The 14,292-nt window shown below is 42.1% G+C and overlaps 1 protein-coding gene across 1 annotated transcript in view; it reads left to right on the top strand.

The window, feature by feature from the left end:
• The window catches only part of LOC126267745 (synaptotagmin-5), a 216,273-nt gene that overhangs the window by 84,176 nt on the left and 117,805 nt on the right, over window positions 1–14,292 (top strand). The window contains exon 2 of the mRNA XM_049973048.1: window positions 1,825–2,006. Within this exon, the coding sequence (XP_049829005.1) occupies window positions 1,825–2,006 (182 nt within the window). The remainder of the gene's footprint in view (window positions 1–1,824; window positions 2,007–14,292) is intronic.

Below are 14,292 nucleotides of genomic sequence, written 5' to 3'. Positions count from 1 at the left end.
CTATCTGACCAGAAATCCTTGTCTTCTTTCCACTTCACTTCGCTGACCAGTATGATATGTAGATTGAGCCTTTGCATTTCCCTTTTCTGATTTTCTAACTTCCCCACCACGTTCAAGCTTCTGACATTCCACTCCCCGACTTTCGTCAGTTATTCAGTGTTTTTCTCATGGTCACTTCCACCTAGGCAGTCCTCTCCCAGAGATCCGAATGGGTAACTATTCCGGAATCTTTCGCCAATGGAGAGATCATCATTACACTTTTTAATTACATGCCACATGTCATGTGGATACACGTTATGTGTTTTTAAATCAGTGGCTTCCATCGCCTTCTGAATCCTCATGCCGTTCGTCATTGCTGATTCTTCCGTCTTTAAGGGCAGTTTCCCACGCCAAGGGCAAGAAAGTGCCTTAAACCTTTGTGCGCTCTTCCGCCCTCTTAGACAATGCCGTTGGTAGAATGAGGGTGACTTCTCATGCCAGAAGTCTTCGGCAACCAGTGCATATTGTCAATCAAAATTTAAGCTGTGGCGGGTTTCTAACACAGCAGCGAGGACGTTTTGATTGCCAATCACAGACGCTACCGCCATTTTATTTTATTTTTTTGTCCGCTACTGTTCATTGCGTTTGGTCTGGGCGGACGTCACATGGCATCCATGCAATTGGAACGTTGATTCCTTTACTCAGTTTTCTATTACAGAGGATAAGCTTGCCCTGTGATCGAACACGCTGAGCTAACGGGCCGGTAAACACCTACAGTACTGGTGCCAGTACGTTACACACGGAAAAATCACGTTCTGTGCAAATATCTCCTCCTGTAATCCCCATAGTGTTGATACTCATGAAGTGTGCTGTTTTGGGGTTTAGGAGGAGATGTTGGACACATATACATGCTATATATGAAGGGCTTATTTCAGTTGTGGTACAAGTCCATTTTTGTTCATATTGAGGTACATAGTCCCAGAATTAAATGAGCGCTGAAAAATCTGCAGTTGAAATACCAGTAATATTCAAGCTCATGGTTCCTTGCTAGAGATGAACCTTTGTTTCGGTTTGTTTGGCTCATTAATTTCAGAAGAATTATACACAGAAAAGTGGAGGTAATGGACTTGTACCACCATTGAAATAAGCCCTTCATATAAGGCTGAAAACTAATTACATATGCTGAGATGCTAGAGAAAGACTTGATTAGAATGTATAAGGACCTTGGGAACGAAAGTCTAATATTTCAACAAGATAATACTTCAGTGTATGCTTCTACTACAACCAAAAGATATTGATGTGTTGTCCTGGCCTGCACATAGCCCGGATATGAACCTTGTGGAAAACCGTTGTGGAATACATGCAAGTTGTGTTTGTCGCAATGGAAGGGAATTTGAGCCGTATGTGACCTGAAAAATGTGATACAACAAGAGTGGGCGACAATTTCACTGCAAGAACTACAAATCCCAACAAAATCAATGTAGAATAGAATTATTGATGCAATTAGGAAGAGCAGAGGTTGGCCAAAGTACTAACAATCCAATAACAGAGCAGGACAGTGAGCGCCTTATACTAGTTTCCACATAGGAAATGCAAACGCCTTATTTTGTTACTCGTGTTATAAAAGAAATTGTGTAATTTGTCATAATCGTTTACGTTTTATATGTATCTACTGCTTTCATAATAAATGCGGTACAATATGCTACAGAGAATGTGCTGTTACTTTCGCAAGAATGCTACCTTTATACTGATTTCCGTTGCTGTATCGTAGTTAGGTAACAGCCGTGGTGTTAGGTGGCTGTTGATCCGTACACGAACTGAGCTGCGGCTGGCGCGCTGTTGCAGATGGCGGACCCCGCGGCGATGCACAGCGAGGCGTCCTACCTGGCGGTGTACGGCCTGGTGTCTGTGTTGCTGGTCACGCTCGTGGGTGGCTTGCTGTACGTTGCCTGCTCGCGCAGGTACCGCCTCAACTGGTTCGAGAAGAACCTGCTGGAGGCCGCCGAGAAGGGCCACATCGACGAGAGGTAAGTGCGTGAGAAATGTTAGATGACTTAAGGCTGCCACTAGGTACCCGAGCTACAATGAATTTATATAACGAAAAAGACTGAACCCAACAGATCATCTGAAATGGTCCGTACTTCAGAGCAGTTGTCATCAGACTACGGCCCACGAGCTGCATGCAGCCCGAATCAAGCCTTCGTGCTGTCCGCGGTTCTCAGCCGTACTTATAATACAGAGTCCGCCAGAAAAATGTATACATTCTTTGCCAGGCTTTATAGAGGTACCGATATTGTCGTTCGATTTGAGTTAAGAGTGTGTTGTAGTATAGTCTTTGGCTCAACAGATGTTAGTACTTTCATCTGGGTATTGATAAAACAAGATAGCTGGAGCAAGCTTGACATTCGAGCAACGAAAATGCAATGTGAAGTGGTTTTTCAAGTTTGGCAACGCCGTTGAAGTGAAACGTCAGTGGAGGGGGGAGTTTGAAACAGAACCGCCAACCCACCTAATAATTAAACGCATCATTGACAGGTTTGAAAGGCACGGAATGATTTATGATATTCACAAAGGAAGATCAGGAAGACAAGGTAGAGCTACAAATCCTCCTTCGTCAGCTCTCGTGTTGGAAACGTTTGGTATCCTCCACAGAAGTCTGCTATGCAAAGTGCACGTGAAGTGGCGGTTAGCAGAACAAGTATACGAAGACTTCTGAAAGCTGCAAAGTGGAAAGTTTACATTCCACGATTTACTGCACGCGTTTAATGATGACTATCCCGATCGCCGAATGCATTTTTGCGAATGGTATCGGCAAATGGTAACTGATGACGAACAATTTGTGACGGAGGTAGTGTGGAGTGACGAGGCACAATTTAAACATAATTGAATCGTGAATCGACGTAACAGTGTTTACTGGGCACCGGAAAATCCGCATGTTTGTGTGGATAAAGCGGTCAGGGGTTCATGCGTGCTGTGGACTATCGTCTAGGTGCTTAGTAGGATCCTTCTTCTTTGATGCTAATATCACTGGAGAACTGTATCTGGAAATGCATTTTGCCAGGTATAGTGCGCTTTATGGAGCTGATGAAGAGGGCTTCTACCAACAGGACAGGACGCCACCAGACTGGTACCTTCTCCTTGGACTTATTATAGCACTGTTGAGCATATTCATTTGCATCAACAGTGTAGCAAATTACTTTCTTTGACAGCAGAGTATACGGGAGGATACCCCTAATCGAGTTCTCTCGTGTGAACTCTCACCAACCGTCTTTACCTGCCGTGCTCTTGTTCGTAATGACAGAATCACTTTATATTATACTCCTTGTGAAAATTTGGGGAAAAGTTCCTTTGCTCTTAAGCAGTTGCTTAGTGGAATATTATGTGGAACTTCGTGGTGAAAAAGTGTTACTAAAAAAAAGACGTCTAGTTGAGAATGAAGTCTTTTAGGACGGCACTGTTGCCGCGTCAGTTCAGGGTAAAAGCTCGAGTTTTCAAAGGTTACCTCCACTGTCTTCGTCTGGACCAACTGACTGACTAAATACGGCTTCTGATTAGTTGAGCCACAGACGGCTGCATTTGTGGGTGCATAAATTCGTACAGTTTTTCCATAAATTTGATAAACAAAACAGACACACACAACAGACGCTATCGTCAACAATAATATGTTCTCCTTCACTATTTACCACGGTCTGCCAACGCTGGGGTAACTCTTCGACTTCACGGCTGTAGAAATCATGTACGTTTGAGGCGAAGAACTTGTCGAGTCATATTCGAAGAACATTTTCATCCAGAAAGAAAGTTCCCTGAAGGTTGTTCGATAGAGAGCGGAAAAGGTGAAAATGTGAGGGCGCAAGTGGTGCGGAATGAAGTCCCAATCTAACTCTTGTACAGTGTTTTTCGTCGGTCTAGCAGAATGCGGGCGGGCTTTATCGTGGAGTAGAATCACTACACGCAGTCTTCTTGGTCGTTGCTCTTAGATTGCGTCTGTAAGACGTCTCAGTTTTTGACTATAAATATCAGCATTTATGGTTATACTTCGGGGAAGCAATTCGTAGTACACCATACCGTCGCTGTTCCGCCCGATGCATAGCATTATCTTTTGTGGATGCTCGCAAGTCTTTGTTTCAGCTCGACCATTCCTTTCTTTTCCTTATGTTAGCATGAAGACACCACTCCTCATCACCAATAACGATACAGGTTAGGAATGGTCGGTATTGTTCGAAAGCCCTATTGATTACGAGCAAGTAGAGATGCACATGTGACCACCTGCGGATTTTTGTGATTTTGGCTTCGAGCATGTTGAACCCATACGTCCGACTTTTGTTCTCCATTGCATGCAAATGTCGCACGATGTGGAATGATCACAGTTATCACATTTACCAATTCTCAAGCACACTAACGTTTATCATTGTGCATTAATGCGCTTAAACGATCTTCATCAAACCCCAAAGGTCTTCCAGAACATGGGAGTCACTAACGTCCTAAACGAGAAAACCATTCCTTGGCGTGCTCTCTCCAGCAGCATTATCCTCATACGTGGCGCAAATGATTCTGCCTGCCTTCGCAACTGTTACCCCTCTACTGAACAGGAACAGAAGAATACGTCGGTAATGTTCTGCTTCCCTGCAACTGGCACTCCATTATCTAGCGCCCACAGCTCCACTCACAAAATGACAATATCTAATCTAAAATAACAGTGAACTGCAAATAAAAAATAACAATCGACAAATAAACCTACAACAACCGGAATACCAACAAGCAAAACAAAAATGCTTCAAACTTATGCAACAATTTAATTGATGTCACCGTCTGCACTGATGGCGCCACTGTTCGCACAGTAGCGTAAACGTTGCGACGAATACCTCTGCTTCTTCCTTGCATCGACAGCCCCGTTCTATGCATTGTTAAGATTATATCCGCTGTCGCGGCTGAAGTTCTCACTCATTCTTATCTCTACAGCCTCTTCAATTTCAGAATCCCAGTATGTAGAAGCCTGGGTCAATACTTTCATTTCGTCGGACAGTATTTTGTGGCGACAAGCACTGGACTGACATGGCAAGAAGTCTGAGAATGTTTTGTACACTGGTGCTGTCGCGTAACAAAAACCGTGTTTCGGAGAAACAGACTATTGTGTAACGAAACAAAAGTTTTGTCCCAGGCTTTTACGTAGTGGGTCTTTGTAATTAAAGAGGCTGTAGAAACAAGAGTGACAACGAATATAATCTTAGCGGTGCTCGGAAACGAGCTCTCGATGCAGCGAAGAAGCAGGGAGTTTCTTCACACTAAGAAGGGAGCGGTGCCTCCATCAGCGAAGACATTGATACGCTCTGCGACTAATCAGTAGCCGTCTATGGGCTGTATAAGGCGGCCACAGCAGTAGTTCAGAAAGTCAGTTGCGCTTGACGAAGACGACGCAGGTTATCGTCGAAAGCTCGAGGTTTCACCCATAAATGACGATGCAAGAAGTCCGAGTATCTTTTATACAATAAATCTAATTCTATCACAGTTGTTAATCAACCGGTGCGTTCTCAAAATTCAAGTAACAGATATTAGAAATTATCTTGCTGTGGTGTTACAACACGCTTCGTAACTCCGCGGAGAGAGGTCTCAGATCCGTGACTGATAACCTCGTTGGTTGTAATGGCTGAGGCAAACAGGACATTAATGTTTCAGTCCGACCGTTACTTGGCTATGCCAGTGTATTTCATTACTAGGCAGTGTGCGACTGGTGCATTGGTGCCGAGCTACTCGCGGTTTTCATGCTGCATGAATGAAAAAGCAGTAATGGCTGTTATGTATGTGGTCGCACATCAGCTTAGAAATAAGACCTTTGCATGATCAACGCCTACACAACCAAAATTTTTGATTATATCCCAGCAGCTGTTGAAATGCCTCACATTAGGCTTAGCAGCAAAGAGCGCCACAGAAGCAATATATCGACTTATCTGGCCCCCTGGCGTCCTCCGGAATTTGCCCAGAGCGTGTCCTTTTTCGACTGGTGCATACCAGGTTGTTCATCCGGCCAATAGAATAATTTTTTATTGAGTGACGCCCTCTTTTCCCAGACTAAAAATACAGTTTTCCTCCATTACCATTTCAGGGTAATATTTAGTTTGCACAAGATGAAATAACGTAATAAATGTCGTGACAGTAGACAATGACTCTCAGAAAAGCATTTCCAATGTCTCTTCAAGTAATTTCTGAATTCTGTGCTATTAAATTAAGAACAGATTTGAGACACTTTGTTCACCTTTTCTTACAATAATAATTCTAAATTCAAATGGTTCAAATGGCACTGAGCACTATGGGACTTAACATCTGAGGTCATCAGTCACCTAGACTTAGAACTACTTAAACCTAACTAAGGATATCACACACAACCATGCCCGAGGCAGGATTCGAACCTGCGACCGTAGCAGTCGCACGGTTCCGGACTGAAGCATCTAGAACCGCTCATCCACAGCGGCCGGCTAAACACTTTACGACTGGACACGAATTTATAACCACTTCTAGCCATCACGTTGGTAGAACTGTCTGTGTTAGCAACCATTCAGCTTTGTAATGTAAGGCAGCTTACACATATTATCCAAATATATCCAAAATGAATAAATACAGGATGTTTCAAAAATAATCACCTGATTTTGGATGGTAATGATTACGAAACATGGGACATGCCAGCCACAAAATGTGTGATGTTTGAATATATGAGGCCTAGAGTTTCAGGAAATCGCCATTAGATGTCAGTAAGTGCGTCTTCTCAGTTTTCAGTCAGAAGTAAGACGGTGTCCGTTCAACAGAAGACATTTTATGTGCTGCAGTTTGCAAAGAGTGACTCAGTGATTTCGGTATAGCGTCGGCATTTTGGAACTGATCCGCCTGCATCCAAAATCATCTATCGTTGGTAGTGCCAATTTGAAGAGACATGAGGCTTATGTAAGTTAAAGAGTCTAGGTCGACCTCGCACTTTTGATGACACGATGGAAAGAATTCAGCAACCGTTTGAGCAGAGTTCACGAAAGTCTACTCGCCACGCAGGCAGAGAACGGATAATACATCAGGCCCGACTTTTTCCTCTACTGTTCGCTTTATACAATGCTATAAAATGTGTTCATATTCTTCCGCATTTAGCGTTTTCTTAAGCACAACAAGTGGACAACACCCTAACCACGAAAAACACCCCCATACCCCACAAGGCAATTGATACAGTTCCCCGCAGTCGTTTAATGAACAAAGTAAGAGCATATGGACTATCAGACCAGTTGTGTGATTGGATTGAAGAGTTCCTAGATAACAGAACGCAGCATGCCATTCTTAATGGAGAGAAATCTTACGAAGTAAGAGTGATTTCAGGTGTGCAGCAGGGGAGTGTCGTAGGACCGTTGCTATATATAAATGACCTTGTGGATAACATCGAAGTTCACTGAGGCTATTTGTGGATGATGCTGTAGTATATCGAGGGGTTGTAACAACGGAAAATTGTACTGAAATGCAGGAGGATCTACAAAGAATTGACGCATGGTTCAGGGAATAGCAATTGAGTCTCGATGTAGACAAGTGTAATGTGCCGCGAATACACAGAAAGAAAGATACTTTAGCATTTAGCTACAATATAACAGGTCATCAACTGGAAGTAGTTAATTCCATAAATTATCTGGGAGTAGGCATTAGGAGTGCTTTAAAATGGAATGAAAATACAAAATTAACCTTCGGTAAAGCAGATGCCAGACTGAGATTCATTGGAAGAATCCTAAGGAAATGCAGTCCGAAAACAAAGGAAGTAGGTTACAGTACGCTTGTTCGGCCACTGCTTGAGTACTGCTCACCATTGTGGGATCCGTACCAGATAGGGTTGATACATCAGATAGAGAAGATCCAACGGAGAGTAGCGCGTTTCGTTACAGGATCATTTAGTAATCGCGAAAGCGATAGGGAGATTATAAACTCCAGTGGAAGACTCTGCAGGAGAGACGCTCAGTAGCTCGGTACGGGCTTTTGTTGAAGTTTCGGGAATATACCTTTACCAAGGAGTCGAGCAATATATTGCTCCCTCCTACGTATATCTCGCGAAGAGACCATGAGGATAAAATCAGAGAGATTAAATCCCACACAGAGGCATACTGACAATCTTTCTTTGCACGTAAAATACGAGACTGGAATAGAGTGGAGAACCGATAGAGGTACTGAGGGTACCCTCCGCCACGCAGCGTCAGGTGGCTTGCGGAGTATGGATGTAGATGTAGATACTGTAACACTACCTTGTCACAGTTCACTGTTGGCGCTACACGTAGTGGCAATTAATGTTCTCCTGGTATTCGCGAAACCCGAACTCTTGCATAGAACTGTTACAGGGTATGGAGTAAACTATCATTCCAAATCACTCGCTTCGTCGTCCACTGCCCAGTGTTGTCGCTCCTTGCACAACCTCAAGCGTCGCTCGGCTTTGATTAACAGAAATGTGTGGCTTGTAAGGAGCTGCTCGACCATCTACCCTAGTCTTTTTAGCTCCATATGCACAGTCATTATGCTATCTGGAATTTTTTCTCTAATTTCTCGCGTTTTTTACAACTACCTTCCGGAATACTCGACGGTCCCAGTCCATTAGTACATGAGATCTACTTGGTCTTAGTTTAGCCGTGGTTGTTCCTTCGCTTTTCCACTTCACAATCACATCACCAACAGTTGACTTGCACAATTCCGCATTACACATATGTTTCCTGATAAATTTCATCAGATATTGTATATACTGGTAGCAGAGGGTGGACCAAAATTCACGTGTTGGTGAAGATTCCTTGGATACTAAAGGTACAAAAATGTCTGTAACTAAAGTTTCGTCCCGTACATATTGTCTTTAGAAAATAGGTCTCAAAGAAAGTCTACTTTTCAACATTGTAATTACATGTACGGCAAGTATTTTCATTAAATTCCCGGCATGTATTCTCTACCATTATTGCACTGAGTACAGGTCTTGGGTAGCATACTAGAATTCGTGAGTTCGATTCCGGGTTTGCTTATAGATTTCTTTTTTTTTTGTACTTTCTAATTCTGATCTGCTAGAAAATGCTGCACCTTGTATGATACATATCCTACTACACGTTTTTTTTACAAGTTTTGAACATACTAACTATTAATTAGACATGTCAGAAATATTCTACCGGCCACACCAAGAAAACCTATCAACGTGGAGTTATAGCACACGTACAGTAAGAACAGCCAGCTATAGCATCTTAAATATACTGTCAGTGACGGCATGACCTTCTCAAAACATACATAGCCTTCAGAGCAGATGCTCAAAGCGACCTCTCTGCATCTCCAAAAATTTAGTGATCCGCTGGATTAAGCTTCTCTGAAGTCTTCGCGGCATAGCTAGATCCACTGTTATAAGAGCAGTATACAAGCGAGTTACGAGCTCCTTCTAGCACCCCTCAGGAAGAAATTGCACTGAGCCACCCTTTAGCTACCACTAACGTCAACTTTGTACTATGTTTCAATCGTGGGAGACATACTGTCTGAACAAGCTCTATTAGCATTGCAATGCGTAGGCGAAAAGCAATGTCGGCCAATGTAGCACACTCTCGTAACACTACAATTAGTTGTCGTGGCAAGACCTTGCCTACGCTCAACGACGTAATCTGTGTGACTTGAAATAATCGTCTGTACTAACACAACGATTTCACATAAGATTTTATATTCAGCTTCTCATGCTGTAAATTACACTACCACTCACTAGGACATCACTTTGTACGAAAGGATGGACACTATAACACTTCGTGGTATAATAGGGTAAGTGGCAGCTATCTCGATATTAATTACAACAACGCATCTGACTATCAGGGATAATTAGCCTCGAAAGATAAAATACAAACAAAAGTAGTATCAGTCGTAAGAAAATTGCTGAATGCGAGAGTCTACGGTGAGTACTAATGATGTATTTACTTTAGCAATAACAGCAACCTTTATTGGAGAATACGTCCACAAGGAAAAGATATAATTTTATACTGTTTATGTCTCGTTGTCAATCAACGACAACCTCTGTAAGTAGCACCTTGCTAAAACATTATCCTTGACTCTGTTGATATTTTTTAATAATAAACTGTATCGTTAATCTCAGTCTTTCAGAATTAAATGGACTAACTTTTCCTTTATAATTACTCAGTTTTCCATAACACCAAACTTGCTTTCCTTGTCTACAGATTAATTGTCTTTCTTTTCGTTACAAGTCGTTCATTGAAAAATATTATTCCTTTTTTTTTAATTTCTTTGATCTTTGCTGTTATCTATATTCCAGTCTTTTATTTCATTGGCTTTTGGATTTACTTTATTCCGAAAAGATATATTCCAGATATTAGTCTGCTTTCAAATAAGCCTTTGATTATTTTTTCTTGAAATAATTTTGCGGATAAAAGATAAGTCGGGTACTGACTTTTTTCAGTTAAAAACTCTTTTCTTTATTTTCTGAAATTAAATCAACATCAAAAGAGTTCAAAGAAGGGCTGCGTGTTTTCTATTATCGTGAAATATGGGAGAGAGTGTCACTAAAATGATACAGGATTTGAGCTGAACATCGTTAAAACAAAGGCGTTTTTCGTTGAGACGGAATCTTCTCACGAAATTCCAATCACTTTCCCCTCCAAATGAGAAAATATTTTGTTGACACCGTCCTACATAGGGAAAAACGATCACTACGATAAAATAAAGGAAATCAGATCACGTACCAAATGATATAGGTATTCGTTCTTTCCGCGCTCTATACGAGATTGGAATAATAGAGAAGTGTGACGGTGGTTCGATGAACCCTCTACCAGGCACTTAAATGTGATTTGCAAAGTATCCATGTAGATGTAGACGAAGATGAACTACAGGTACAAGTCAGCGTTTTATTTTTCGAGTGCCGGTTATCTATTAAAAATATCACTAAGCGAAAATTTAACTAAAATCGTTCAAATGGCTCGGAACACTATGGGACTTAACTTCCGAGGTCATCAGTCCCCTAGAACTTAGAACTACTTAAACCTAACTAACCTAAGGACATCACACACATCCATTCCCGAGACAGGATTCGAACCTGCGACCGTAGCGGTCACGCGGTTCCAGACTGAAGCGCCTAGAACCGCACGGCCACCCTGGCCGGCCAAATTTAACTAAAAAAATAAAACAAAGAACCTGAGTATTGCCGCCACTTTTCGGCTATATGTTCTTCAAATAATCAGACAAAACACAACCAATTCACGCGTTGACTTTCGCAACGCACAAATATTTAAAATTCAAAACACAGCACTCGAACTCTTTCAGATAGAATTAGCGTGTTCTCTTTTAAATGATTCTTGATTTGTCGTTTATGGCCAAAGGAAAAAGTTATCTGTTTCTCAATCAACTTCCGATTGTCTCTCAATGAATAACTACTGTGTAGGACGACCGTTCTCTTTAATACAGACTGCAGATTCAGTACATCCAACGAGATTTCTGGAATTTACTATATTGCGACGCTCACGCCGAAGTCACACATTAAATGCTAACCTAAATATCGCTACGTCACTACACCTTAATGCCTGCGCACACCTATATAACCACAATGATACATTGCAACGCTGCTACCCCTTAGTGCGTGATTTAATCCTCAACCACAAACCAACGAAATTACTTCGCGTGAACACGTCTTTTTACATACACCATCCAACGGAAAATCTCACAAAAATATTGAAATACAGTTCGCCTACTTTTGCGTGGCTATTAAGCAGCGCAGCGCACCATTAATCACATCTCGGAGAAACTAATCGCATACTTCAGTAAATCGGAGCTTTTCCGATACCTGTCGAATCTACACTCTACCAAAAATCGGCGCAATAATCATTCCTTACATAAGCCGATAATCTTCTCAGAATACCTTTCTAAACGTCTTAGAACTACTTTGAACACATTTGAGTTTCATCCGCATTGCAGACTAGTTCATGTATCGTACGCGTGAGACGATCTAATCACACGCTCAAGATAATATCTCTCGCGGCTCACTACTCGAACGACACTTGGATTCTGCTCGGATACTACTGAAATTCTAAAAGGACAAGCCAAGAACCATTCTCTGCGAACAAACATATCACGTTAATTCTCTCTTATCAGTAAGTGGTTCTTCTTTGCAGTCGCCGGCAAACGTTCGTTGCGGCCAGCTGCATTGTAGTTATCTTTGCCGCACGCCGCGATTCAGCCGTCGCTGGACGTTGCGAACTCGCTGACTTGAGAGGACACAGCTTTTCTCGACCGTCAAGTGTCACATATCTACAATATTTTAACATAAAAATGTAAGAAAACTATATAAACAACTTAATCTCTTCATTCTTCTAGTACATAAACATCGATAATAAGTTGAGACGAGACAAACAAGTGATGCGCTTTTTTCGGGCGGAAGATGGTTTGGCCTATTACAAAATCCTGAGGATCTAGGTCAGGCGAACAGGGAGGCCGTAAACAGAACCTCCACGACCGATAGATTTCCCCAAAAAGGCTCTGTTTAAACACCACTGTACATTTATTCCAAAGTGTGCTGGTGCGCCACCGTGTTGTTACCACAACATCTGCCGAACATGAAGTAAAATATCTTCTAGTGCTTCAGGCAAAGGATTGTGAGAATTGCGTTATACCTTCGCTGTCTCAACCGGTCCTCCAACAACGAAGGACCCAAATATTGTCTCCCAAAGTACATTCTGAGAAATTTCTTCCTCCAATTAAGGCCAAATTTGATCTAGTAGGGTCTATAGTTCAAGATCGCCCGCTTTTCCTGTGCTAGTCTGCTAATTATGTCCTCCTTGCTTCGTCCATTATGAGTTATTTTGCTTCCAAGATACTAGAATTCCTTAATTTCGTCTACTTCGTGAGTCCAGTTTTTATGTTAAGCTTCCCGCTGTTCTCATTCCTGCTACTTTCCATTACTTTAGTCTTTCTTCCTTTTACTGACAATCCTTAATCTGCACTCATTAGATTGTTCATTATACTCAAAAGATTCTGTAATTCATCTTCGCCTTTATTGAGGATACCAATGTCTTCAGCGACTCTTGCCATTGACATCCTCTCACCCTGAATTTTAATCCCACTCTTGAACCTTTCATTTATATCTGCCATTGCTTCTTCTATGTATAGATTGAAGAGTAGGTGTGAAGGACTGCACCCCTGTCTTATACCCTTTTCAATCCGAGCACTTCGTTCTTGGTCTTCCTGTCTTATTTTCCATTTTCAGTTCTTGTACATACTGCATATTACCCGTCTTCCCTTCCAGTTTACTATTTGTCTCAGAATCTCGAACATCTACACCATTTTACACTGTCGAACGCTGTTTCCATGTCGACAAATCGTATAAGCGTACCTTGATTTGTCTTCATTCTACTATGAAGCGCACCGCCAGGACTGGCTCTGTGATGTTCTTACCTGCCCTAAAGCCAAACTGTTGCTCATCTAACACATCCTCCCTCTCCCTTCCATTCTTCAGTATACTATTCTTGTCAGCAACCTGGGTGCATGATCTGTTAAGATGGTTGTACGATAGTTCTCTCAGTTATCAGCTCTTGCTATCTTCGGAACTGTTTGGATGACTTTTATTTCCGGATGTCTGATCGTATGTCATCTGATACTGATAGTATGTCACCCGTCTCATATAATCTGTTTACTGACTTAAAAAGTCGTTTGTATGTCGCTCCCCCAGCAATTTTAGAAATTCCAATGGGATGTTATCTATCCCTTTTGCCTCATTTGATCTAAAGTCTTCCAGGGCTCTTTTACGTTCTGACTCTAACACTGAATCCCCAGTCTTCCCCATATTAACTCCAGTTTCTTCTTCTGCCACGTGAACATAAAACTCCTCTCCCTCATAGATACCTTCAAAGTACTGTTTCCACCTACCTGCTCTCTCCTTTGCGTTTAACTGTGTTATTGCCGGCCGCGGTGGTCTCGCGGTTCTAGGCGCGCAGTCCGGAACCGTGCGACTGCTACGATCGCAGGTTCGAATCCTGCCTCGGGCATGGATGTGTGTGATGTCCTTAGGTTAGTTAGGTTTAAGTAGTTCTAAGTTCTAGGGGACTAATGACCACAGCAGTTGAGTCCCATAGTGCTCAGAGCCATTTTTTGAACTGTGTTATTCCCATTGGACTCTAAATGTTGCTAGCCGTTGTTTTCTTTTCACAAAATGTTGTGCTGATTTCTCTGTATGCCGAGTCAGTCCTTCCGACGACCGTTTCTTTTTCGATTTTACTTTGGCCTTCCTGTACTTCCTCTGTATTTCATTCCTAAGTGGGTTATTTTTCTGTACGCCTGTCTTTCGCTGAACAGTTC

The sequence above is a fragment of the Schistocerca gregaria genome, chromosome 4 (genome assembly GCF_023897955.1).
Source record: "Schistocerca gregaria isolate iqSchGreg1 chromosome 4, iqSchGreg1.2, whole genome shotgun sequence".
Taxonomy (NCBI): domain Eukaryota; kingdom Metazoa; phylum Arthropoda; class Insecta; order Orthoptera; family Acrididae; genus Schistocerca; species Schistocerca gregaria.
This window is presented reverse-complemented; position numbering and strand designations above follow the sequence as displayed.